Here is a 27209-nt window from a genome sequence, read left to right as displayed (position 1 = left end):
GACCTGAGCCGAAGGCAGTCGCTTAACCAACTGAGCCACCCAGGCGCCCTGGTTTGTTTCTTTTAACTGTATTTCCTTCAGTTTCTAGGCTCGTTCCTCAGGTCTGTTGGATTGAGCTGAGCTGCCGAAGTCTGCACACCTGTGTGTGTGTGTGTGTGTATGCACATGTGTGTGTTCGCGCGCGCGCGTGTGTGTGTGTGTGTGGTGTTTATATACAGAAATGTATACATCGTGTGTAATTTTCTGACCCTGAGCTTGCTGTTAATGCGGGTGACGTGGGAAGGGAGGTCTTTGCTGATAAGCAAGCCACATAACGTAATTGAGTGGAACTACTTTGTTAGCCCCCAAGTTCAGTGTATGGAGAACACAGCCAAAGATGTTTTTTGAGAGCCGAGACCATCCTTTGAAAGGTTTTCGGGCCCTAGTGGCCCTGCAGCAGGTCCGATGGCCGGAGGGAGGTACCTGCTGTGGGGACACGTGAGAATGGCATGGAACTTTCCCGTGATTTCTAAAAATACACCTTGCAGTCTAAAACAGGGTTCTGGTCCATGCCAGAGGTATTTGGCGTTCTGTCTCCTGGGAAGAGTTCAGGGCGTGGCACCACGTTCCAAGGACACGTTTGTCATCCACGGAACTGTGCACTGCTTCGTTCGCGAGTTCCTTCTCCAGAGGGTCATGGGCCGAGTGGGTCTGAGGTTCCTCAGCGTCGACCCCAGATCTTGCCCTCTGGCCCAAGCGATCGCCTGTGTGCCCAGAAGACCTCCCTGCCCAGGCCTCTGTGGTTCCGGCTCCTCTACCAAGGGCGCTGTGTGTGGGGGGTTGGGTTGTCAGAGTGCCTCAAGAGGCTCAGGGCCGTCTGCCAGGTTCTTGGGGGCTGTTTGCCACCACTGGGTCTCTCCCCAGCCCTTGACTTGACCCCGTGGCAGCAGAAGGCACTTTGTCTATGTGGCTGTCGTGCCGTTGACAGCCTTGATAAGGAACCATGTCAGTTCTTGGAGGGAGGTGGAGGCGTGAGGGTCTCCTGTGGGATCTGACTTCTGGTGGAGGGAGAAGCCTTTTTAGCCTTCAGTCTTCCCATCAGAAAGGAACAGCTAAGATGTGTGAGGCTGGCTGGTGGCATTGCGTGGCGGCATAGACAGACACTCCTGAGGATGATTAGGACAGAGATGATTCTGGAGCTCATCCCAAAACAGTTTTTTTAAATGGCTGTATTGTGATCTAATTTATATACCATAAACTCCACCCATTTAAAGCGTACAGTTCAGTGGTTTTTAGTGCTTTAGTGGTTTACAGTGTCATGGAGCCAATCACCGTGGTCTAATTTTAGAGGACTCATCACTGCTAAGAACCCTGTCCCTGCTGGCCGTCACCCCTTGCCATGCCCTCCCAGCTCTCGCTGAGGCCGAAGCAACAGTCAGTCTACTTTCTCTCTATAGATACACCCGTTCGGGACATTCCAAAAAGGGTTTTTGAAACTTGATTTTCTTTCGATTTGGAGCTTCTGGAGCTCTGTATTTAGAAAAATAAAAAGCAAACATCAAGTGAGTAGGAGATAAAAAGGAAGCAGGAGACAGTGTTAGGTTGCACGTGGAGACTTTAAGAAATCCAGAAATTGGGGATGGTCGTGATAGTCTTGGAATTCGGGAAGGAGCCTGTGAAATTCATGCCCTTCACCCCTGTGTCCAGTTCTGGGTCCTTCTGACCTCCGACGCTGACCCTGAGATCAGGATTTGGGATGGCTGATGTTATCAGCGGGCTCCTCCCTGCCTTACAGGCTGTCCGTCTGCAGGGCGTTTCGGGGGATGCATCCGAGTGAGTCTGATTCCCCAGACTTTCAAGAAGCTTCTCCCTCTCTCCATTGTGTCTTGTCCGAGGCTTTCCAGCTCTTGGCATCTTCCATCCCATTTCTAGGACTCTCCATGCTCTGGTCTCCCTCTTCCCAAAACAAAGCAAAACTGGTCTGTCATTCCCTTCTTTAATTTTGGTCCCCAGCTTGACCCACTTGACGCAGCCTGACCCTGACATGGAACAGCTGTCCCTCAACCCGACATGGGCAGCCTCAGTGGAGCTGAGCGGGGAAGGAGGGGGGGGGGGGGGGGGGGGGCGGGGCGGGAGCTCACTTTTGGCAGCTGTGGTGCCTTTTAGATTCATAACACTTGTGCTGCCCCAGAGCCTCCGTGGTTTCTTCAAAATAAGTTTCCAAAGGCTCTAGTGTTCATTAATCTTACAAAGGATTTGCTAACCTTTGGGTCTGATACCCGTGTTTATCCTCAAACCATCCACCATCGAAGAGAGATTAGGTCATCTTCAGGGTGACCGGGTTCAGTGATGGTCTGCAGTCACCCTCTTCTCTGAATTATCAGTGGCAAGCCCAAGGATGGATTCTGGTTGTTTTTCTCCCTCCTTCTTAGGTTAGATGAAAAATGCAAAGATTTTTGGGCAGACAACTTGCATTTTAAGTTGCAGTGTTGCACCCTCTGGGGGCTCTCCCTGGAAACCGATGCACTCTCCCAGGGATAGGGCACAGGGGTGGGGACGGGCAGAGGGGACTCAGGATGATGATTTGTCAGCACGTTTTCACCCCAGTGGTGCCTTCCTTACAAACTCCTGGATCCTGACACCATTTCGAGCCACCGTGTACCTTTCACAATTTCCTCTTTACCATGTAAACAGCTTTGCAGTTTATAAATAGCCACCCTTAAAGCTAATTGCTGTCCTGGTATGGTTAGTGAGAGAGTATATTTTTTCTATACTCTTAGTCCGTTGAAGATTTTGCTCCCCTGTCACTTTAGAATCTTCCTCCCCTGTAACATGCGTATACAGACAGGGCTTGCCAAGGTGAGTTAGGTCTCTGTTTGGAAGCTTCCTAGGACGTCAGCAGTTGGAGGAGGATGCAGATTAGTCCCCTCTGCTGTTCCCACCTTGCCTACACTCGCCTCCTCCCTGTCACGCCCTGTTCACTAGGCTCTTGGGTACATGGCACTGTATGTGCTCCTTTGTGTGGTTGTACTTTTTTTGGTCCCCAAAAGGATGTGGGATGCCTTGTAGCGCAACAGTTTCAAAAATAAGATGTTGGGGTGAGGGAAAGATCCTTCTAATGTAAACGAACCGAATCCGGGAGAGAGTCGCACACGCGCTGCGGGCCCCAGGTCTTGTGTGTTGGCCCGAGCGAGCTCCTGTGTTTCCCGGCAGCCATCGCCCAGAGAACCACGATTGAGGCAGCTTCTGCTGTGATTCAGGGCATAAACTTTGCCGTGATAGGCCCTGGTTCCAGTTCAAGTTCTGGTTCCCTGGCTTAGGGACCCTATTCTTTCAACAAGTTTTTATCTCAGAGTAAGGTTCTTATCAAAAACAAAAAACCAAAAAACCTGAGAAGTTCCTATCTTTGCCCAGCCTTAGTTTACTCTTCTGTAAGTGGGGTTGACAATCGACCTCACGGGGTTATGGAGAGGTTGTGTCACGGCGGATAATAGAATTCAGTGCAGTTTCCAGAACCCGGAGGGCACACAAGTGGTGGCTGTTAATATTTTTAACGTAAGTTATACCATCTAGGAGACAAGAACACAGGTTGCATTGGGAGAGCATGGCTCTTTGCACCCAGAGAGTGGAATGAGAGCCTCGCCCGTGAGGTGGGGACAGTGTCCACGTGTCTCTCTATCAAGATGAGGCCCAAGGACGAGGCTCCTGGTGTCCCATCGCCCCGCCCTCAGAGCAAGCCATTCGTTCATCCCAGAGACACTCACTGTGGGTCCGTGGGGGCACTTTACGTCATAGCCCCTGCCTTCGGGAGGAGGTCATGACAGGCTGGTGTGAGTAGAGCCCATGAAAGAGGAGGCCAAGATCCCTGGGGCAGCTGTGGGGAGGGTCAGCTCGGCCAGCTGAGGGGGTGAGTGTCTGAACCGACTCGGTAGGGATGGGGCCACATCGCCCAGGCAAGGAAGGCAGCCTGCAGAGGCGACCACACGTGCGGGTGTGGCGGCCCAGCGGTCCTCAGCGTGTCCAGGGGGTTGCAAGGCTTGCTGCTCACGGCCCAAGGCGTGGGGGCCGTGGCCAGACATCAGACCAGAAGGGCAGGCAGGGGCCAGATGGAGACACCAAGGAGTTTATGTTTTACTCCAGGAGCTGCTAAAGGGGGGGCGCCCCGACTTGGCTGCACTGGGTATAGAAGAAGAAACTTTGGGTTGTGATTCGAGGAGAGGCAGACATGTCCAGTAACGGAACTTGTCACTAAACACCAGGCTTCTGAGCCCTGGACCATTGTTTTTCTACTCTCCCCTTACTGCCTTCCCCTGGGAAGGATTCTGAAAACAGCCGCAGCTTATCCAGGGGAGATTTCTCGTCCTGATGGACAGGCTGACCGTGCAGCAAGCAGCCCCTTCTCTTGGGCTTCAGCCCTCTGGGATCTCGAGGATGGTGGCTCAGAGGAACGTGGGCCTGCTTTCTGCCGGTGCCTGCCTTGTGAGTTCCGAAGACAGGAGCTGACTGGCCTCGGAGTGCCAGAGAGAGCAGTCTTCTCAGAACTCGGGCTGTGCAGGTTTTGGGAATGAAGTCTCGCATTCCCTCAGCCAAGTATTAATGCCTTTGGGGAAAGGAGCGCAGAATAAACACAACAGCAAAGAGGAAGTGATTGGTGGAGCCTCTCCTAAGGACTCCCAAGATTTCTTAGGACCAAAAGGGACTTGGGACTTTATTTATAGAATCATTTAGACGGACACACCTAATCCCAGTGATTTCTAAATCTGTTGCTGAGAAGCCCGTTGTCTAGAGTGGCTCTTAGGTATGAAGAGGGACAGATGTGTGACCTATGGCAGGAAAACTTGGAAATAACGCTCGGTCCACACTCAACAGTGGCCCCCGATGGTGCGGACAAGCCTAATGACACCACATTTGTAATGCTCCATAACCAGCAAAGCCGAACAATACACTTCAAGAAACGTTCTATCTTAAAATAATTCCAGACCTACAGAAAAGTTGCAGGAACAGTAGGGAGAACTCCCATGCATCCTGTCCCCAGATTCACTTGATGTGAACCCCTTGCTGCCCACACACGTGTGATCCGCTATTTTCTGAATCCCTGGAGAGCGGGTTGCTTACATCACGTCTCCTTACTTAATACGTCAGGACGTTTTTCCTGAAGGTAGATGTGTTCTCTTGATCAGCACAGGATGGGTACACGGTCAGCAGGTATGACATGATGCTCTAAACTGACCTGCAGTCCACATTCAAGATTTATCAATTGTCCCCATACTGTCCGTCATGGCACCTTTCCCCCTTTGGTCAGGGATTGGGACATGATCCTGCCCTGCGTGTCATTGTCACGTCTCTAGTCTCCTTTGATCTGGATCAGTTCCTCTGCCTTCTGTCTCTTGGACACTGACATTTTTGGAGAATGCAGGTCTTTTTCTTTAAATCGAAGGTGCCTCATGTGGGGGTTTCTAGGCGTTTTATTATGATTGGGTTCATGGTGTGGATCTCTGACACCACCACATCCTTGTCAGAGTGCCCCATCCGTGTCCCACGGTGTCCGTGTGCCCCCTCATGAGTGATGTTAATTTCCATCACTCAGGCACGGTGCTACTCAGTTTCTTTCCTATATATATAAGTTACTGTGTCTTCCTTTTCAACTAATAAGCATCTACGAGAGACTCAGACCCTGCTAGTATCCTATTCTCATCAGACTCTCCCTGAACATTTATGATCAACAGGTGATTTTTGCTGAACCATTCTTTTCTATGATGGTTGTAAAATGGTGATTTTTCCACCACTGTATCCACATTTATCGATTGGTGTTCTACTATAAGGAAGAGCCCTCCCTTCCCCCCATCCACCTGCCCACCTCCCTGTCCGTTCATCTGTCCGTTCATCCACCCAGTCAGCCAGCTCTCATCTGTAGAGATGTATGAATTCCTATTTCAGTCGTCAGATTATAATCCATTACTGTCCTTTGTAGTTCAGTGCTCACACTGTCCCAGATTTGTCCAGGGAGAGCTTTTTCAAGCTGGCCCCAATAACAATACATAATTTTAAGTTTGTTTTTTAAACTTTTGATGTTAAATAGGTAATTCTAAATCATAAGGCATCTTAGTTTACAGGTAGTTATAACTCAGATTTTAGGGTGGCCAAGGTCCCCAGACTTGCAGAGGAGGCTGAGAAGTGGTTTCTCTCTCCCTGGTTGGCTTAGGTTCACCTCTGCAGTGTGGAAAAGTTTGCAGATCTGACATGGGTCTCATCGGCTGACCCTGAAGTTTCTCTTCTGCCTTTGGAAGAATTCCAGCCAGCATGGGGTCCATGCGGCAGTTGGGATGGGCTGCAGCAGAGCCAGACTCGGGCTTCAGGACCTGAGTTCAAGGCCGGCCTTTCAGACCTGTGCATGGGCCACAGAAGGGGCGAGAGGCTGCCACGTGTAGCCTGGCTGGCAGCAAGGGGGACGGGGAAGACCATCACTTCCTGGGTTCACGGAGCAGGAAGAATCACTAGTGTTATTTCTCTTTGCTTTAGGTTGGCTCTCATCATCTGAGACTCAACAGAGGCCTAGAAGCCAACGCTCCTGCTTTCGACAGGTAGGATTGTTTGGCACCATCCTAAGCCTGTCATCCTTTTGAGAATCTTCCCCCCCCCCCGCCCCCACCAGACAGAAGCACAGGGGACAGCGGGAGGGGAGGGCCCCAAACCCTAGACCTGTATCTGCCTTTTACTTTGGTTCTTTGGGCAAGAGGGGAGTGTACAAAACGGGATTTTTAGTGGCTCTCAGGTTTTCCTGAAAGTTCATTAATACTGAGGTAACCCTTGGCAATGATTTTATCTTACCAGTTTGTTCTTTAATGAAGCTTTATCCCTTTGTCCAAGTTAACAAGGGATAACCTAAATTATAGGATATTTGTGGCTGCTTGTTTTTCCTTTAAAAGCGATATATTCCCAGACTTAAAAAGTCATAGTATAGAAAGGTATAAAGTGAGAAATAAAAGTACTTCAACTTCTAATTGCCACTACTAAAGATTTCACTAATCGTTTTTGATTTATCGTTCTAGAAAACCATTTGGCAGATACACAGTTCATTTTCTGAACCACAGACTAGACCATTACACATTTCCTGTTATGGAATTTTCTTAAGAATAGCTATCGCTCAACTAAACAGTAACTTATATTTGACATAGTTAATGGCTTCTTAAAATATTTGCTTTTTTTTTTTTTTTTTTTTAGATTTTATCTATTTATTTGACATAGAGAGACACAGCGAGAAAGGGAACACGAACAGGGGGAGTGGGAGAGGGAGAAGCAGGCTCCCCGCTGAGCAGGGAGCCCGATGCGGGGCTCCATCCCAGGACCTTGGGATCATGACCTGAGCCGAAGGCAGACGCCTAACGACTGAGCCACCCAGGCGCCCCAAAATATTTGCATTTTTAATCTAAATACTAATCTTAAAGATTAGTGAATGTCGTAAAAATTCCAAGAGGGATTTTTTTTTTCAAGGGTATTAATCATTCTGCCTGAAGCTTGATTTGGATGTTAAATCCGTGCACATCCTCTTGTTTACCGCAGACTGGCACATCAGCCCGACGGTGACCGTGAATTAGCACATGGTGTATGTGTACATGAAGATGCTCTTGCCTGTTTTCAGAATGCTGTTAACATGTTCTGTGCATTGTGTAGATGGCTGTTGGAGACACTGATCTGCATTAAATGTCCTTAGGAAGTTGAAAATGAGATTCCTCCCTAGCTGACCACAGTAGAAGGGAAGGGACATGCATGCTGGGCTTGTTTCAAAGCCTTGTGTTGATGAGCTTTTAAAATATATATATATATATATATTAAGAATGTTTACACCGGGGCGCCTGGGTGGCTCAGCTGGTTAAGCAACTGCCTTCGGCTCAGGTCATGATCCTGGAGTCCCGGGATCGAGTCCCGCATCGGGCTCCCTGCTCAGCGGGGAGTCTGCTTCTCCCTCTGACCCTCCCCCCTCTCCTGCTCTCTCTCTCATTCTCTCTCTTAAATAAATAAATAAAATCTTAAAAAAAAAAAAAAAGAATGTTTACACTGACTTAAATATTTTTAAATCCTGTTAGTGCGTGGTGTGTGCCCCCGAGGATAGGCCCTCTCTTCTCGCAGAAGCCCATTCGAGACTGTAAGCCCTTTGACGGGCCTGGACATGTGGCTCACGGCACGCTCCCTTCCTAAAGCGGTCTAGCCGGGATGCAGCTGAGAGGAGCTGCCCAGCCTCACGCTGGGTGCTGCCCCAATACGCTCATTTCAGTGCTGTGTAGGAGCTCGGGCACATGATTCTCCAGCAGACCCACCGCAGGGGGCTCTGGGGGTCCCGAGGGGCAGGGCTGCAGACCCCTGGAGGGGTGCCCCATCTCTGGCATCAGCGGGCTCTCAGGAGTTTCTCCCTTCTTTGATGCGTTTGGTCCAGAGTAAATCGCTTACCCCCACAACCGCCCCCACGAAACCCCTTTCCCTGGGTAGTTTGGGTACGCACGGAACACCTGTGGCCAGTGCTGTACTGTTCCCGAGGTTGTTCACTGTTACTGTGGCCTAGGTGTGGCCACAGTGGGCTTCCCTGCGTTTCACCCCCAAATCACGGCTGCTCGCTCAGTGACCAACAGAGCTGGGCAACTCAGACTTGCCACCAGAGCAGAGCCTGCCCTTTGGCTCCACGTGTCTGACCTCTGGCTGGGACACACCTTCCCCAGGCAGGCAGACCCAGAAGTGCCCAGAGGGGCTGAGCCATGCACACTCCATCTCTTCTCAGACCCTCACCCCGAGCACAGGCTTTGCAGAAGCCCCCGATTGCACCAGTCTGATTGAGCCCTACCTCTTCCCGGGGCGGGGACTCCACAGGGAGGGCGGGGCTGCCAGGTGCATCCTTGAGCTCACCCTTACCGAGTCAGCAGAGGACCTGAATTCAAAATACCCGCTTCAGAATCCATATTCTACTATACAGTGCTACCCCTCAAAGTTGGTAAGAGAGTATCTTTTTCTTTATTGGGCTAAAATTGGTTCTTTTGTGCTAATTAGCTTAAAAAAATGTCATCCTAGAAATTTGGGAAATACAAAAATCTATAAAGAAGAAAAAGATTTTAAATCACATAAAATTCCACCACTTTTAATATTGTGGTGTGCTATCTTCTAGTCTTTTTTCTATCTTTAGGCATGAAGATTACATGATAAAAATATGGTTTACATCTGCTTTTTGTATTGTCTTTTCCTTATATTTTTTTATATTACATTTAAGCATTCCTACCATTATTAAGATTGTAAAGTTAACTTTTCAAAAGCTAGTGATAAAGGATAAATATTAGTCTTTCCCTAATATTTCAACATGTGTATTTTTTTTTTAAAGATTTCATTTATTTTTTTATTTGAGAGAGAGAGAGCATGGGCAGGGGGAGGAGCCGAGGTAGGGGGAAAGAATCTCAAGCAGACCCCACGCTGAGCATGGAGCCAGACTCAGGGCTCCATCTTATGACCCTGAGATTGTGACCTGAGCCAAAACCAAGAGTCAGATACTCAACCAACTGAGCCACCCAGGCACCCCACAACATACGTATTTTTAAAAGTCTCTGATCTATGAATATTTTCCTAAAGCCTGAAATTTTACTGTGCCTTCTTGCTTGGGTTACACATAATTACACATAATGAAATAGGCACTTAGATAACAGACACTGAGGTTAACAACCCTCCTACCAGCTTTTCTAGTTTAGAGAAGGAAGGTACCAAGTGAAATTAGAGATTAATTTCAGAAATGTGCATGTCACACTTCTTGGGCTCTGTTAATAAAAAGCCAAGTTAGCTGTTCTAGATTTAATAGTGGTCCTTTACAGAAAGTCCAGCATATCCTTCGTCTGATGTTACGCTTATGTAGAAGTCTGATAAGCTGTGAATTATTCTTGGCCTGAGCCTTGCGTGCAGACTGTTGACACGCTTATCCCTGACTGTGGGGTTGGTGGCTGGGAGAGACTGATTTTCTCCCCCTGGCCACCACCCCAACCAATTTTGGGTCCTGGGGAACAGCTTCTCCCGGACCTCTGGTGCCAAGCAGGTCCCTCCTGGACCCTGTGCCCTCGAGGGTGGGGCCGCCAGTCTGTGTTGGCGTCACGGGGTCACAGGCTGCGCTGTTCCGTTGCAGGCATATGGTGCTTCTGAAGGAGCAGTATGGGAAGCAAGTGGTCGTAAACCTGCTAGGAAGCAGAGGCGGAGAGGAGGTGCTCAACAGAGCCTTCAAGGTAAAGGCCGTGCTGCTTCTCGGCCCCGGGAGGCGGTGGGTGAGGGACACGAGGGGCCCGTGCGGAGGCACGCTTCCATGCAGGACTGGGAACAGCGCTGCTCTTACCACACTTGGGGAGTTCTTTCCCACCAGCTCTGTCGTGTTAGGTGATTTGGGCTTCTGATATATGAAATTTAATTTTTATGAACTGATGGTTAGAGAATTTGCTCAAACAAAGCATCTCCCACCTCCAGCTGCATTTCCTCTGGGGCTCCACCTGGGGCTTGGAGGGCTGGGGAGAGCCAGGCCTTTCTCCCTGGTTCTCTTGGACACACACACGCACACGCACACACACGTGGGCTGCGCCCCACATTCCCTGACTGCTCAGGGAGCCCGAGCTCCACTTCCTTCCTTGGTCTGGCTCTGCTGCTGGCCAGAGCCTCCTGGTACTCACCCGAACACCTGCAGGGCACTGGGCCTGGAGCAGTTGTTCAGAACTCCTGCTCAGTTTAAAGTAAGGAGTCTTAGTTTCCTCCCGCTAACTTCAACCTTCAAATCTTCCATCCCTGTCTGGGCTCTCCCTTAAAGCAGCTTCCTTTGCCCGGCTCCCCATGGGCTCCCTGAGGCCCCTCTGGGCAGCTTCAGGGGTGGGGGGTGTAGGGGGATGGGGGCCTGAGCAGGGAAGGAACCAATTGAAGGAATAGCTCCACCTACCTCGCCGAGGCCTCTCCCTGTTCCCAGAGCTCCCGAGTGTATTCAGTCTGCAAGGTGAAAAGCTCTAGAATGAGCTGTGGGCGACGTCCACGTTCCTTTCCCAGTGGCCCGTGTCCCACTTAATAGAGAAAAGTCCTCTGGCTGTTCCAAGATCCAGGAAGCCCCTTCTGGGGGGAGTGAAATCGGACCTCAGCTCATGGGAAGCAGCGTTTGCTGCCTCTCTGACTCCTGACCTCTGGCCAGTAGGAGCTGAGCCCAGTGGGTGCTCCTTCCACTCAGCTCAGAAAGGCCATGTGCTCAGAGCAGACTTTCTGGTGGCCAGTTTCATTTGGCCAGACCTGCTCGTCCTGTTTGGTTTGTTGCTGTTGGCAATAAGCTTGCTGAGTATCTCCCCTCCCAATCATCTTGGCAGCAATGCTGATGGCTTATTTTAAGGAAAAAGAAGGAAAGAAACAGAATCTCTTTTCCCTTTATGTCTTGAGTTATGGAGAGGGGATGTCCTCAGCACCCCATCCGTCAGCGGAGGTGCCCCCTGCTGACGGGCTCTTTGTCATGAGTGGGCCAGGAGGCAGCAGTGATCCCGTGGCCCAGGTGGAGGAGGGCAGGCTGCTGGGCAGGGAGGAGGGAGGAGGTAGATGCCACCTGGAGGAGACCTCCTGGTGTCACACCGAGCGGTGGCTCCCTCAGCCCTGAGGTCCATGCGCCAGCCGCCGACCTGAGGTCCTCAGGCCACAACCCGGCAAGGGGCTCACTCCAAAATGTGACGTCGCGAAGGAGTACACTACTCAGTTCCGTGGACTTCTTTTTCCTAGCAAGACTCTCTGGATGGTCATAACCATGCGCTGACTGGCATTCTGGCTCACAGCGGATGGGCACTTTGAGTTGCAGGGACCAGAAGGCCCAAAGCCCTTCTAGTCTTTCAAGGTCATTAGAGACTCTGGACAAGTCTAACCTGAAGCTACGCAGGAAGGTGCAGGGTGGGACAGGCCTGAGGCCGGGTGCCCTGAGGAGGCCGCCGGTTCATCTTCTACCACCGGGCTCTTGAGAGAGCTCAGGAGTTGCCCGGGAGGTTCCTCGTGTGGGACGGAGGCCTCTGTGAGGAACACCACGCTGCCTGGAGCCCACCTGCTGTGCGTTCCCGGCTCTGGCCTCACCTCCCCTCCAGGTCCTGCGCCAGCCTGGGCCCACGGGCCCCGAGCACGCGTTACCCCCATCCCGCAGTCTCACTGGGCTGGACCCAGAGGACGCTGATGGGGGAATTGGGCACCAGCGAGCACACCCGCCTGAGGCTTACACTTGTCAGGATGGGGCTGGTTACCACGGCAACAGGGAGCTGGATTATGAGCTCCACAGCCTGCTGGGCTGCCCTGTCCCTGGCAGGCCGGTGGTACCTGGGTGCCGGCAGAACAGAGTGGTCCTTCCCTCCTCGGTGCCCTCCCAGGAGCCCCGCGGGAGGGTGATGTCGGTTCAGGGCTGTGAGCCAGGGAACCAGAGCTGCTCCGGCTGTCTTTCGCCCGGGCTGGACCTGCCCCACTGCAGGCAAGATGCTCTTTGCAGTATTGCCCTCCGAGTCTTTGTTCTTCCGTTTCAGGGTCAGCACGGATAGACAGCTCAGCCCCCCATATTCCTTCAGGCTAAAGCGTGTGCCCTAGCGAGCGCCCCGGTTAGCCTCCCCACCCCCAGCCGTGAGAGGTTTGCGGTCACTGTGTCCCTTCCGTTGCTGTCCTGCCATTCTCTCCCTTTCCACCTGCAGAAGCTGCTCTGGGCCTCTTGCCACGCCGGTGACACGCCTATGATCAACTTCGACTTCCATCAGTTTGCCAAAGGTGGGAAGCTAGAGAAATTGGAGAACCTGTTGAGGCCCCAGTTGAAGCTGCACTGGGATGACCTGGACGTGTTCGCCAAGGGCGAGAATGTAAGTCCACGGTGAGTCTCCGCCTGCGTCCTCCTCCTCCTCATGCCGGGTGACCAGCTACACTTGCAGTCTCCGGGACCACAGGCTCAGGGATGTGGGGGGTCCCGGGTTCCAGCGCCTTCTTCCCCTTCCCGCCTTCAGAACATGCTTTTGCATTTTGTGAATAGATGGCAAAGCGTGGTTTTCTGGCAAAATAAATAATAAATAAAGGGACTAGGTGACAACGTGGAGCTGTGGCGACTATAGAACTTACTGTCCGAACCGAGGAAAGCCCATGAGAGTGAAGACGGATAGTTGGCGTCAGCCCCGTTGCCCGAGGAGCCCGGGGTCTGGATTTTCCTGCCCAGAGCTGCGCAGAAAAAGGAAGCCCACTTTCCTCAAATCACAATGCAGTCGATCCTCATTCTTCACAGATTCTGTATTTGCAGATTGGTCCATTGCGAACATTTATTTGTAACCCCCAAATCAATACTTCTGGCCCCTTCAGGGTCATTCACAGACATGCTCAGAACTGTGAAAAATTTGAGTCCCTGAGGACATCATGTTCCCGGCTGAGGGGGAACCAGGTGACGCTCTGCCTCTTGGTTTCAGCTCTCCGACGGCAAAGTGTCCTTTTTGTGGTCTGCGTGGTGCCACGTGGTCACATTTTTGTGCATTTTATTGGTGATTTCACTGTTTAAAATGGCGCCCAATGTAGTGCCAAGAACTGGAAGATGTTTCCAAGCCCGAGGCGGTTGTGATGTGTCTGACGGGGAAGGTACGTGTGACAGAGAAGCTTGGCGCAGCTGTGTTAGGGGGCAGTTGGCTAGGAGGTCAGTGTTGGTCAATCAGTGATAATAGTAAAGTGCCTTTAAACAGGCACAGCCTTAAACAAGGTTACGTGTTGCGTAGTTGGTGAAAATGTGTGAGGGCAGAGGCCCACAGGAACCCAACCCTAGATCCCCCTGGGAGCAGTAGTTCAGCATTTGCAATCTGCTGATGGGTCAGTTTGCTAATTGTTTTTTTCTTTTTAAGATTATTTATTTGAGCAGGGGGAGGGGCAGAGGGAGGGACTCCCACGTAGAATCCCCACTGAGCGGGGAGCCCAGTGCCGGGCTCAGTCTCACTACCCTGCATGACCTGAGCCGAAATCCGAGAGTCGGACGCTTAACTGACTGAGCCACCCAGGCGCCCCTCAATTTGCTGATTGTTCATGGGAAGTTTCTAGAACATGAGTACAGCAAATAATGAGAATTGGCGTATTTTATAACGACCCAGGTGTGCGTGCCACTCCATGCTGGGGTCCCTCAGGGTGTGCCCTGGGGCTTCTGGTGGGCTGCTAGAGTAGGCGAGGGTCGGCACCAGTTTTCTCAGAGGCCTGCCGTCAAACATAGGCTGTTGTGCTACGGCCATTGCTCCTTCAGCAACTTGTAACCATTTGCATTTCTTGTTTTCCTAAGTTTTCAGAAAGGTACTTTGCGGATGAACTGCCTTGATTGCCTGGACCGAACCAACACAGTGCAGAGCTTCATCGCACTTGAGGTCTGTCCCTGCTGTGCGAGGCCCCTTGGGCCACCTGGGTCATGTCCCGTGCCTCCATCGGCAAGATGAGGGGGACATAACTGGGCTAACTTTCTAACGGTGGGAACGTGGGGCAGAGATGTGCCAGGCATCTTAGAGCGAGGTTTGCCTGGATGGCTGGCTTGCCCATAGCACTGTATGCCTTCGCCCCATTTGTAGGCACACTTTGTGGAATGCATCCCAGACATGGTCACCCAAAGGTGCCAGGGGCCACCTTGAGAAACAGTGGTTCTCTGTGATGATTACTGTGAATGTTGGATTAGGCAAGGGATGTGTGAGGCTGGCTGAGATGAGGCTGGATTTGAAGTCTGGGAGGGAGACCTGAGTCTGTCTGGTGGCCTGCTGGCCCAGTGCCTGGTTGACCTCTCCTGGCTCACTGCTGGGGGGAAGGGGTGGGGTCACTGCTGTCTGCCAGGCTATCCCTGATTGGTCTCCATCCCTCTGGTGGTCAGGGCTGGGGTATGGGGGAGTAGGTCAGGAGTAAGGGGCCCAGAGGAGGGGTGGTGGCATGATGAAGACCAGGTTGGATGAAGTTGGGTGAGTTGTGGTAAGAAGCCCTATTCTTTGCTGCAAGGATTCCCCGTTCTCTGGAGGGGCACAGAGTGATCCACAGTCTGCCAAATCGGGAGCTCACTGGGATGATGCCTGGTGACATTCACCCGAAGCAGCTGTGGGTGGTAGGAGCTTCCAGGTGAGAAGACAATGACATCTGTCCCTTACTTCTCATCCAGGTCCTTCATCTGCAGCTCGAGAGCCTAGGGCTGAATTCAAAGCCCATCGCTGACCGCTTTGTGGAGTCCTTCAAAGCCATGTGGTCTCTGAATGGGCACAGCCTGAGTAAGATGTTCACGGGCAGCCGGGCCCTGGAAGGGAAGGCCAAGGTAGGGGCAGGCCACAGGGAGAGAGAGGGAGGGTCTGCATGGATCCCTCTCACGGCCTCTGGTCTGGCTCCTGGCAGGTGGGGAAGCTGAAGGACGGGGCCCGGTCCGTGTCTCGCACTATCCAGTCCAACTTCTTTGATGGGGTGAAGCAGGAGGCCATCAAGCTGCTGCTAGTTGGGGATGTCTACACCGAGGAGTCTGCAGACAAAGGAAGGATGCTCCTGGACAACACGGCCCTGCTGGGTAAGAGGGCTCCTGCTCTGCTTGCATGGAGATGTCTAGCTGCCCTGGCAGCCGGAGGGAGTGTGTGTGTTTTGGGGGTGGGGGTTGTGCTAACCAGTCCTTCCCTCTCCTCCTCATGTAATCCCAAAAGGCAGGGAGCAGACACTCTCCTGAGCTGTTCCGTGCTTTGCCCTTCTGGCCTCTGACTTCAGCTTGACCACGGGACTTAAGCAGCCTAGAGCTGCGGTTTGTATTCTTTTTTGAGATGGTCAGTCATGTACACCCACAAAAGGAGGCTCAGGAAAGAACAAAGTTTATTCTTCAGATGTAAGGATGTACAGGGGCGCCTGGGTGGCTCAGTCAGTTAAGTGTCTGTCTCTTGACTTTGGCTCAGGTCATGATTTCAGGGTCATGAGATCGAGCCCCGCATTGGGCATCAGGCTCTATGCTCAGTGTGGAGCCTGCTTAAGATTCTCTCTCTCCCTCTCCCCCTCCCACTCTCACTCGTGCTCTCTCTCTCTCTCAAAAAAAAAAAAAGACATGCAGACAAAAAGTGAAAGGATGGAAAAAGATGTTTTATGCAAATGAAAACAAAAAGAAAGCTGGTGTAGCTATACTCCTAGCAGACAAAACAAGACTTTAAAACAAAGACTAAAAATAGACAAGGGGCATTACGTAATGATAAAGGGGTCCATTAAATAAGACGACATAACATGTATAAATATATATGCACCCAACATATGAGCACTAAGATATTTAAATATTAACAGGCCTAAAAGAAGAAATTTCAGCAATACAACAATAGTCGGGGATTTTAATATCCTACTTACATCAATGGATAAATCATCCAGACAGAAAATGAATAAGGAGACATTGGCCTTAAACAACACATTAGACCAGATGGATTTAACAGACATAAGCAGAACATTCCACCCCAAAGCCAACAGAATACACATTCTTCTTAAGTACACATGGAACATTCTTCAGTATGGGTCATATGTTAGGCCACAAAGCAAGTCTTAATAAATTCAAGAAGACTGAAATCATATCAAGCATCTTCGCTGACCACAATGGTATGAAACTAGTAATCAATTATAAGAAAACTGGAAAAAAAACACAAAAATGTAGAGATTAGACAATGTGCTACTGAACAACCAATGATGGGTCATCAAAGAAGCAAGGGAGAAATTAAAAAAAAAAATACCTAGAGACAAAAACAGAAATACAACACACCAAAATCCTTAGGACACAGAAAAGCACTTCTGTGAGGAAAGAGCATAGCAATCAGGCCTACCTCAAGAAACAAGAGAAATCTCAAACAATCTAACTTTACAACCAAAGGAACTAGAAAAAGAAGAGCAAATGAAGCCCAGAGTCAGTAGAAGGAAGGAAGGAATAAAGATCAGAGTGGAAAATAAATGAAATAAAGAATTAAAAACAGCAGGAAAGATCTATGAGTTGGTTCTTTGAAAAGATAAAACAAAATTGATAAAACTTTAGCTAGACCAACCAAGAAAAAGGAGAGGTCGCTAATCAGAAATGAAAGAGAAGAGATTACAGCTGATACCACAGAAATACAAAGGATCACAGGAGACTACTACACATAATCCTATGCCAACAAATCAGACAGCCTAGAAGAGATGGATAAATACCATTCTTCCAAGACTGAATCATGAAGAAATACAAAATCTGGATAGACCGATTATTAGTAAGGAGATTGAATCAAAAATCAAAAACCTCCCAACCGGGGCACCTGGCTATTTCAGTTGGTAGAACACACAACTCTTGATCTCGGGGTTGTGAGTTCGAGCCCCTTGTTGGGCATAGAGATTTTAAAAAATAAAATGGAGTGGCTGAAAATTAAAACCAAAACCAAAAAACCCCCTCCCGATACATGTAAGTCCCGTGACCTGAAAGCATCACTGGTGAATTCTATCAAACATTCAAAGATTAAATATCTGTCCTTCACAACTCTTCCAAAAAAATTGAAAAGGAGGGAATACTTCCAAACTCATTTTATGAGGCCATCATTACCCTGATATCAAAACCAGACAAGGATGCCACACACCCACACACAAAATTGTAGGCCGGTGTCACAGACGAACACTGACATAAAAATCTACATTAAAATATTGGCAAACCAAATTCAACAACACATCAAAAGGATCGTTTACAATGATCAGGAGGGATTTATTCCAGTGATGCAAGGATGGTTCAACATCTGCAAATCAATCAACTGATATACCACATTAACAAAATGAAGGATAAAAATCCTGTTGATCAGGGCACCTGGGTGGCTCAGTCAGTTAAGTGTCTGCCTTTGGCTCAGATCATGATCTCAGGGTCCTGGGGTCGAGCTCCGCGTCAGGTTCCCTGCTCAGCAGGGAGTCTGCTTCTTCCTCTCCCTCTGCCCCTCCCCCCATTCATGTGCGCTCTCTCTCTCTCATCTTTTTTAAAAAAATCCTGTTGATCATCTCAATAGATACAGGAAAAGCATTTGACAAAATTCAACATCCATTCCTGATAAAAACTCTCAACAAAGCGGGTAGAGGGAATTTACCTAAACATAACAAATTATCAGACTGAAAAATGAAGAAAACAATTCTATTTACAATTGCATCAAAAAGAATAACATACCTAGGAATAAATTTAGCCAAGGAGGTAGAAGATCTGTACTCTGAAAACTGTAAGACACTGATGAACAAAACTGAAAAAGAGGCAGGTAAATGGAAAGATCTTCTGTGTTAATGGTTGGAAGAATTAATATTGTTAAAATATGCATACTACCCCAAATAATGTACAGATTCAGTGTAATCCCTATCAAAATTCCAGTGGCATTTCTCACAGAACTAGAACAAATAACGTTAAAATTTGTATGGAATCACAAAAGACCCCAAATAGCCAAGGCAATCTTTAGAAAAAAGAACAAAGCTGGAGGTATCCAGCTCCCTGATTGCAAACTAAACTATAAAGTTACAGTAAAACAATATAGTATTGGTGTAAAAACACACACAGAACAATGGAACAAAATTGAGAGCCCAGATTTAAACCCACACATATATGGACAGGAAATTTATGACAAAGGAGCCAAGAATATACAATAGAGAAAAGACCATCCCTTCAATAAATGGTGTTGGGAAAACTAGACAGCCACATGTGAAAACATGAAGCTAGACCACTATCTTACACCATACACAAAAGTCAACTCAGCATGGATTAAAGACTTGAATATAAGACCTGAAATCATAAAATTCCTAGAAGAAAACACAGGTGGTAAGCTCCCCAACATTGCTCTAAGCAGTGTTTTTTTGGATCTGACTTCAAAGGCAAGGGAAACAAAAGCACACATAAACAGATGGGGTTACATCAAACGGAAAAGTTTCTGCACGGCAAAAGAAATCACCAGAACAAAAAGACCAGGGGCGCTTGGGTGGCTCAGTCAGTTAAGCGTCCGACTCTTGGTTTCAGCTCAGGTCAAGATCTCAGGGTTGTGAGATCAAGCCCCTCATCGGGCTCTATGCCCAGCATGGAGCCCGCTTAAGATTCTCTTAAGATTCTCTCTCTGCCTCACCCTCTTCACCACCCTCAAAAAAAAAAAAAAAAAAAAAAAATGCAAGGCAGCCTACTGAATGGGAGAATATTTTTGCCAATCCTAATTGGATAAGGGGTTATATCCAAAATATGTAAAGAACTCCTACAACTCACCAGCAACAACAAAAAATTCAAGCAACCTGATTTTTAGAAAATGGGCAGAGAATCAGAATAGACTTATTTACAAAGAAGACATATGGATGGTCAACTGGCACATGAGAAGATGTTCAATATCATTAATTACTGGGAATGCAAATCAAAATGAAAATAAGATCTAACCTCACACTGGTCAGAAAGACAACAAGCATTGGAGAGGGTTGGGAAGATAAGGGAGTTGTCATGCGCTGTTTGTGGGAATGTAAATTGGCACAGTCAGTATGGAAAGCAGTATGGAGATTCTTCAGAAAATTAAGAATAGAACTACCATATGATCCAGCCTTCCACTTCTGTGGATTTATCTGAAGAATATAAAAATATTGATTCAAAAAGATATACATACACTTATGTTTGTTGCAGCATTATTTACAATAACCAAGAAATGGAACAAGCCAAGTGCCCATCACTAGATGGATAAAGAGGATGTAATGTACACACACACACAGGAATACTACTTGGCCACAAAAAGGAATGAAATCCTGCCTTTTGCAATGACCTGGATGGACCTTGAAGGTATTATACTAAGTGAAGTAAGTTAGGTGGAGAAAGACAGATACCACGTGATTTCACTCATGTGGAATCTAAAACAAAACAAAAGCAAACTTATAGATACAAACAGATTGGTGGTTACCGGGGTGGGGCGGGGGTGAGCAAATGGGAGAAGGGGGTCAAATGTATGGTGATAGACGGTAACTAGACTTTTGGTGGTGATCATTTTGTAGGGCATACAGATGTAGAGTTGTAGTGTTTTACACCTGAGGCTTATATAATGTTATATACCAATTTTACCTCAGTTGAAAGAAATTTCTACTATACTTGCAGGTCCTAGACATGGAGGGCATGCCACACAGGGGTTTATTGGGGTTTCCGCAGGAAAGGCAGGACAGGGTAAACAGCTTAGGATTGGCTAGTTTGAGTAATTCCGGTAGGCTTTGGGTGATAGGCATGGACTTTAATTGAATGGTACCTGGTCCTGGCATGACTGAGGCAGAGGAAGATACAAAATATATATATAGTAGCAGCTATCGTTGTATTTCCTGGGGGCCCCTGCTTTCTGGCCTTGAGTGCAAGCCCACTCTTAAACTTTCTTGTATATTTCCAAGCCAAGAGGAGGGGGAAAGTCAAGAAGATGGTGCAGGAGACCCTGTATTATTCTACATGTCAATTTCTCGGAGTGCTAACTCCTACCGGAAACCCTTTCTCAGCCCCAGTGGCTTCTTGATCCCCATCACCAGATATCATTTGTCCCAGGGAGTCTCCCGTGAGAGTGGCCTCCTTTTGTTAGGGTCCCAGGACACTATAGAACTAGAAGAGGGAGAAGAAATGGTTGTCTCCGGGGATCAGGACACCTCCTGCTCTCAGGGACCAAGACTGTCGTGCTTCTGTCAATAGCTAGAGGTTTCTTCTTGTTAGTTGAATATAGTTGACATAGGACATTATGTTACTTTCATGTGCACAACATAATTATTTGGTATTTGTATACATTGTGAAATGATCTAGTAAGTCTAGTTAATATCCATCCACACACATAGTTACAAAAAAGGTTTTTTTTATGAAGAGACCCTTTAAGATGACTCTCTTAGCAACTTTGAAATATGCAACACAGTATTATAAACTATGGTGGCCCCCCAGGACTTACTGATTTTATAACTGTACTTTGGACTCCCTTTACCTTTCTCATTCTCAGCCCCTTCAGCCCCCAGTCTGTTCTCTGTTATCTATGAGTTCATGGTTTTTAGGGTGGTTTTGGTTTTTTAGCTTCCACCTGTGAATGAGCTAGAGGTTTCTTTGAGGGAATTTTAATGGCATCTTACCACCTAGATCCTATAAATGCTATAGAGCTCTCAGTGGAGAAGAAGGGGAGAACCCAACATTTTTCCTTGTAAGAATGTGTAAGCTTTGTTTAAGAAATTTTTGAAAAATTAATTTGCCTGCGCTTAACATGGTTTCACAGCCCCTTTGCTGCTTCCATTCTTCCATGGGAGACTCTCACTTGGCTTCCGATAGCCAAGGTGGTTATTTGTGTCAACCTGGAAATAAGGGTCTGCGTTGCACAGCATCTTACTAAGTAGGTAGGTAGGCATGACTTCGATGTGAGGTAAGTCACTACTTTAAAAAATGGAATATATTTTAGGTATCTAGGAGATGGACCTGGTTCAGAGTAAGGATTTTTTAAAAGCTTGAGTCCAACATAAAGCAAACGAAACCTCTCCTGAGGGATGGAGGGTGAAAAAGGCAGAGATGGGGTAAGACATTCCAAGTTTTAGATATAGGCGTTCAAAGTGTGGTAGGTTGCAGTGTCCCCTTGCTATGTCCCCACTGGATTGTGGAGGAAGTGCTGAGGCAGAGACTCCCTGTGGAGTCTGGTTGGTTAAAGCATATGGAGGAGGACATTTTGTGACAAAAATGCCCCAGGCAAGTGTACTGGTTATGGTGGCTTTAGCCTCTTTTCGTTTGTTTTTTTTTAAGATTTTTTTTTTTTTAATTCATTTGAGAGCGAGAGAGACAGAGCACAAGCAGGGGGAGAGGCAGAGGGAGAGGGAGACGCAGACTCCCCGCCGAACAGGGAGCCCGATGCAGGGCTCGATCCCAGGACCCTGGGATCATGACCTGGGTCATGGATCATGACCCGAAGGCATTCGCCCAACCTACTGAGCCACCCAGGTGTCCCTGGCTTTAGCCTCTTCCCACCTTCTCGAGGAGCACACCTGGCCCCAGTGTGTGGGATCCGCAGCCCCCTCTCCAACAGGGAGCCCCCTGCATGTTTTGGGAGGAGGCACGTGCTTGGGCAGCGCAGACACACGCGCCCTCTCCTGCCTCCTCCCAGTGACGCCCAGGATCCTGAGAGCCATGGCAGAGCGCCAGTCGGAATTCACGCATTTCAAGCGGATCCGCATCGCCACGGGGACCTGGAACGTGAACGGAGGCAAGCAGTTCAGGAGCAACCTCCTTGGCACGGCCGAGCTGGCCGACTGGCTGCTCGACTCCCCCAAGCTCGCCGGCCTCGCAGGACCCCAGGGTGAGCGCCGCTGCCTTGACCTCCACATGCAGATTCCGCGGAGCCCTGGGTTTCGCCTCTTGCACAGCCCGTGACTCCTGCGATTTGGTATTTGATGTTCTCACGCCTCAGAAGGTTTAGAAGGGGCTGTGGTGTGGGTGTCCAGAGCACATCTGGACAATTACTTGACATATGTGTGGAAGGGTCGTCGGAGTCGGGGGGGTCTCTCTCTTCCCGGACGGAGGTTTCACAGTTTGCGGTTTTGCTCACCAGAGCCGTCTTTGTCGTTAGGAGGAGGATGTGGCCCCTCGAGCCACGTTACTGTAGGAAGCCGGGCTGCAGCCAGGCACACATTTCATGTTGCTACTGACCCGGAGCATCTGCCCCCGCCTTCTCCCTAAACGCCTCTGTCTGCACGTTCACGTTAAGTCATCACAAAAGAATTGCGTGCCTTTTAAGAACAAAATAATTCTCAAGTTTGGCACTTCACCTTTTGTCTTACATCATGCAAGGAAATGCAGAAAGGGCCTCACGGTGCAGGATTTGAAGCATAAATGATTTTCCGCTGTCAGCGTTACCGTGGGGCCGGCTTTTCCCAGCTCCCTTGGATTCTGCAAGAGAGCCGGCCTTGGTTCTCTGCCGAGGGATGGGCAGGAGCCGCACCCAGAGCCCGTCCCTCACTGTCACGGGCAGTCTGCACTCCCACCCCTGCTGCCGTGAGGCCCAGGCTGGCTTGAGTCCACAGGCCAGGGTTCCTGGGATTCTTGAGTTGGTGGTGACCGTTCACAGTGCCCCCCCTCCCCCCGGGGCAGGCCCTATACATGCCGAGAACATGAGAGCAGCCCCAGCTGAGGGAGCTTCCCTCCCCCTTCTCAGAAAAATGGCTCTTCATGTGCCTGCAGGGATGGGTGCGTGGTGACAGCAAGCTGGCTCTTCCTCTGCAGGGGATTTTATTGGGATGGCGGGCTCAGCAGTGCCCCCACTAGAAACTCACCAGGTTCGGGAGGGGGGAGGGGTTGTGGGGGCTCTTGCCAGCAGAGCAGACAAATGGGTATTTTTTTCCCTTAAACAAAGAAGAAAAACTTCAAGCCAGTTAAGCTTGCGGTTCCAGGTTGCCCTGTGAGGCCAACAGGAAAGGAAGTGGACGGCCTGGCCTCTCCCAGTGGAGTCAGGGAGGGCGGGGTCTCCCTTTCTGCAGCGCTGGGAACCACAGCCTGGCTCGGGCTCGGGGGCTGAGTGGCAGAAGGGGGGGCGGTGCCCTGGAGAGATGCGGCCACTGGCTGCAGGGGTCATATTAACCCCTCCGCTTCCTTAAAGGGGACACAGGATGGATGAGCAACACCTCACCTTGCTGTGTTCACCATAAAACACATTTCTATAGGAGACCTCTGCGGTCCCCGAGCTGGGCAGGGTTTTCCCTCCTCCAGTCACCAGGATGGCAGTCCCCTGGGACAGGACCACATCAGTCTGTCATTAACGGGGCAAGGCTGGGCCCACACTGTGCGAAGTATGGAGTTGGCAAGCGTGAGACGTGCCTTTGGGTCCGATGCATATGTTGGTGATGCTTATGATGTGCTGGGGAGGAAGAGGAACCCACAGGGCAGTGCCCTTACTACCTGCCAAGTGGGGCGGGTATGGATGCTTCACGACGTCCTTGTGAGATGGCGGTTACCGTCCCTTCCGCAGACAAAGGAACAGAGGTGTGGAGAAGTCACTAACGTGTCCCAGGAGGGAGACTGGGAAAGGCCATGGGCACCGGGGGAGGTGAGGGAAGGGGGTGATCAGCATGGAGCTTCACTGAGTCATCTGGACGAGTGCACCGAGCAGTGGTACACCTGGACTCAAATGGGCACACGTGGCACCCCGCGCGTCCACGAACGCAGACCTTGTGCTGTCTGATTTCCCTCAACTCCCGCCTTTCCCCCTAGATGAGGACAGCCCAGCTGACATATTTGCCGTGGGATTTGAAGAGATGGTGGAGCTGAGCGCAGGGAATATTGTCAATGCCAGGTGAGCATCCGGGCACGAGGGGTGCAGGATTGCACCCTGAAACTCACCCGAGGTTTTCCTGAGCCAGGCGCCTGGCTAGGAGCGGGACACTGGGTCCATCCTGCTTCTGCATCCACTGCCCTGTGACCCTCGGGGTGTAGGAACTCCTGATTGCACTCCTACCCTCCCCTCCCCCACACACAGATGTGCACCTCCAGTTCCTCTTTCTTTGCAAATTAAGGAAATCGCAGGAAGGGCGGGTTACTACTATGTATTCTCGGCCATGTGTGGAGGCTGAGTCATGCTGTGAGCTGGCGTGTGCACACCTGGAGGGTCAGGGCTGAGGGCCGGCCTGGGAGCATGCTGATTCACCTTTACCGGGGAAGGTGAGAAGCATAAGTTCGGGGAGAAGGTGCTTCTCCTCTCTGTACAGATACAAAGAAAACCACTGCATTAACGTTTTGTTTAGGGTCAACTGGACCTTTTCTTTCCTAGTTTAATTTCAAGGAACTTTCTGAACAAATAATAAAACCTGATCTCTGCAGCTCTTATGAGTAAGGTGCTGTGTTGGGTTTTCGGTGGCAGGGGTGGGGTGAGGTATGTGCGATGATGTGTACGACACAACCAGAAATACACGGGTAGTCCACTGCAGGAATGAAGGCATGGCACTAACACGGGAGTGGGGACAGTGTGACACTAGTTCTATAGAAAGAATAAGGGCAGGAGGAGTTTGTCGGTGGGAGAGCCCATGTCCAGCAGACTGTAAAGTGTCATTTGTTTCTCGTCTTTTCCAGTACCACCAACAGGAAGATGTGGGGTGAGCAGCTCCAGAAAGCCATCTCACGCTCTCATAGGTACATTCTCTTGACTTCGGCACAGCTGGTGGGCGTCTGTCTGTATATCTTTGTACGTCCATACCATGTCCCGTTCATCAGGTAAGAACATTTAGTTTATGAACATCTGGGGGGCGTGGGGGCGTTCGTCTTGGTGTTTTGTTCAGACTTCCTCTTCCTCCTCCCCTCCTGCAACAGGAATCAGGACTTGCCGTTATTCTAGATAAATGTAGCAAACCCCCAAGGACAAAGCAGGCTGAATAGAATATTGTCTGGCGATTAAAAAGCCACAGTGGGAACCTTGCGGGCCAGGAAGCTGAACTCTTTCAGAAGAAGTGATTGTTGTCCTCCCAAGCTCAGTTTTGTGCAAGGAAAGGGATTCCTTATTGAAGTTTTAGACAGGAAACCTCTGACCAAGAGCTGAGTAACTCATCAGGAAATGCCACTTCTTTTGTCTCTTTTTGAAAGAGTTCTAAATAAGATGGGTGGGCAGAAAGTCTCTACTGCTGTCACCCCATTGTAATGCCCCTAAAGTGACCACTTTGTGTATGTCAGATAGGGAACGCTCAGCAAACGGGTGTCCTCATAGGAAAGAGTGTGCGTGTGTGTGCATGTGTCTGCATGTATGTGTGTGCATACATGTGTCTGCATGCATGTGTGTTTTAAGGTTTGGGAGGAACTCACCTTTTCCTTCAATGACTCATAACTTCCCACTGCTACCTGGTCTCACTCATATCAGTAGAATTTCCTCCCATGCCAGGGCTGAAGTTGCTGCCCATGCCAGGCTGAACTTTTCCCCCTCCTGGTTGAACACCTCTGAATATTTAGAGGACCAGAGGCATGCTGGGGGCAGTGCTGGGAGAGTATGACTATGCTCCGTGCTCATCATCCTCTTCTTTGACTTTGGGAAAATCTTTAAGTCCATGTCCCCCCCGAGTGTGTGTTCCAGCAGTTGGGCAGTGTCCAAAGTGCGGGGGTGAGAGTCAGGAAAGGTAAGGTCAGGGTAAAGGTTAGAGATGAACCATGGCAGAGAGGGCGATGCTGGGAGCTCCAGATTGCCCAGAGGCCGCCCAGGCTCCCCGGCCTCTCCTCCAGCCTTAGCTGGCTTAGCTCTTGTGCCTCTTGGCCAGTTATCCCCTCACCTTGTCTGCCCGCTGACAGTCCCAGGGAGCAGGTGTCTGCGTGGAAAACGCCTGCGCAGCCCGGCACAGATAACTGGGCGGCTACCTGATGGCACCTCCTGCATGGTGCAGGAAAGTGAGGGGTGGGGCAGGGGACAGTGAAGTCCAAGCCGTGAGCTGTGTCACAGGCGGCAAGGAGGACGAGGACTTGGGAGCGGAAAGCCGGGATGGAGGTGAAAGCTTCCCGGGTGCCTTTGTGAGCGCAGGGCACTTGAGAGTTGGGGCCGTGGAGACGGTTCTCCGGGCCCGCCACAGGGAGAGGAGAGAGGTCAGGAGTGACGCCGGGGCAGTCACGGGGTGGCCTGGCTGCCCAAGAGGTGACTGAGCAGCCCAGGTCTTGGCCGCCGCAAAGCTGGTTCGCGCTTTTCCGTCAGAGCCGCTAAGGAGCCGCGGCGTGTGCCCCTCCTGTGTTGCAGGGACGTGGCCATGGACACGGTGAAGACAGGCATGGGGGGAAAGGCAGGCAACAAAGGGGCCGCGGGCATCCGCTTTCAGTTCCACAGCACCAGCCTCTGCTTCGTGTGCAGCCACCTGACGGCTGGGCAGTCCCAGGTGAAGGAGAGGAACGAAGACTACAGGGAGATCACCCAGAAGCTGAGTTTCCCGATGGTGAGAGCACCGTGGCATGGGTGGACGGTGGCCTGGAATGTGACCGGGCGCGCGTTCTAGCTCCCTGCCCAGTGCGGCCCCGTACATGGTTTTCTGAGCTGCTGATAGAGGCCAGGCGTCAGGGGTGCGGCTACGGGAGGGTCCCTGCCCCTGAGCCCTGGGGGAGGGGAAGCGACTTGGGCTGGGACAGTAGAGCTCAGTCCAGGGGATGTCCCTGGAGTGTTCTGTGCCCCGTCTCTATTACACATTTCCCGAATGTCCTTATGCACCCTACATTTTCTTTGCATTTGTGTGCACACTTTGTCCAAGTTGGTGAAGAACGTCTGAATCCAAACAGTACGAGACTTGGTTTTCTT

General features: G+C 50.1%; 1 protein-coding gene across 2 annotated transcripts in view; it reads left to right on the top strand.

Annotated features, from left to right (window-relative positions):
• Positions 1–27209, top strand: part of SYNJ2 (synaptojanin 2) — a 96482-nt gene that overhangs the window by 46078 nt on the left and 23195 nt on the right. For both annotated transcript variants that reach the window (XM_044917357.1, XM_044917356.1), the window contains 10 exons: positions 6499–6560; positions 10127–10223; positions 12672–12844; positions 14273–14354; positions 15125–15274; positions 15352–15517; positions 22071–22262; positions 24170–24251; positions 25025–25165; positions 26661–26853. In XM_044917357.1, the coding sequence (XP_044773292.1) occupies positions 6499–6560; positions 10127–10223; positions 12672–12844; positions 14273–14354; positions 15125–15274; positions 15352–15517; positions 22071–22262; positions 24170–24251; positions 25025–25165; positions 26661–26853 (1338 nt within the window). The remainder of the gene's footprint in view (positions 1–6498; positions 6561–10126; positions 10224–12671; positions 12845–14272; positions 14355–15124; positions 15275–15351; positions 15518–22070; positions 22263–24169; positions 24252–25024; positions 25166–26660; positions 26854–27209) is intronic.

The sequence above is a fragment of the Neomonachus schauinslandi genome, chromosome 8, assembly GCF_002201575.2.
Source record: "Neomonachus schauinslandi chromosome 8, ASM220157v2, whole genome shotgun sequence".
In the NCBI taxonomy this organism is placed as follows: Eukaryota; Metazoa; Chordata; class Mammalia; order Carnivora; family Phocidae; genus Neomonachus; species Neomonachus schauinslandi.
The sequence above is the reverse complement of the archived record's forward strand: the minus strand, read 5'-3'. Positions and strand labels throughout refer to the sequence as shown.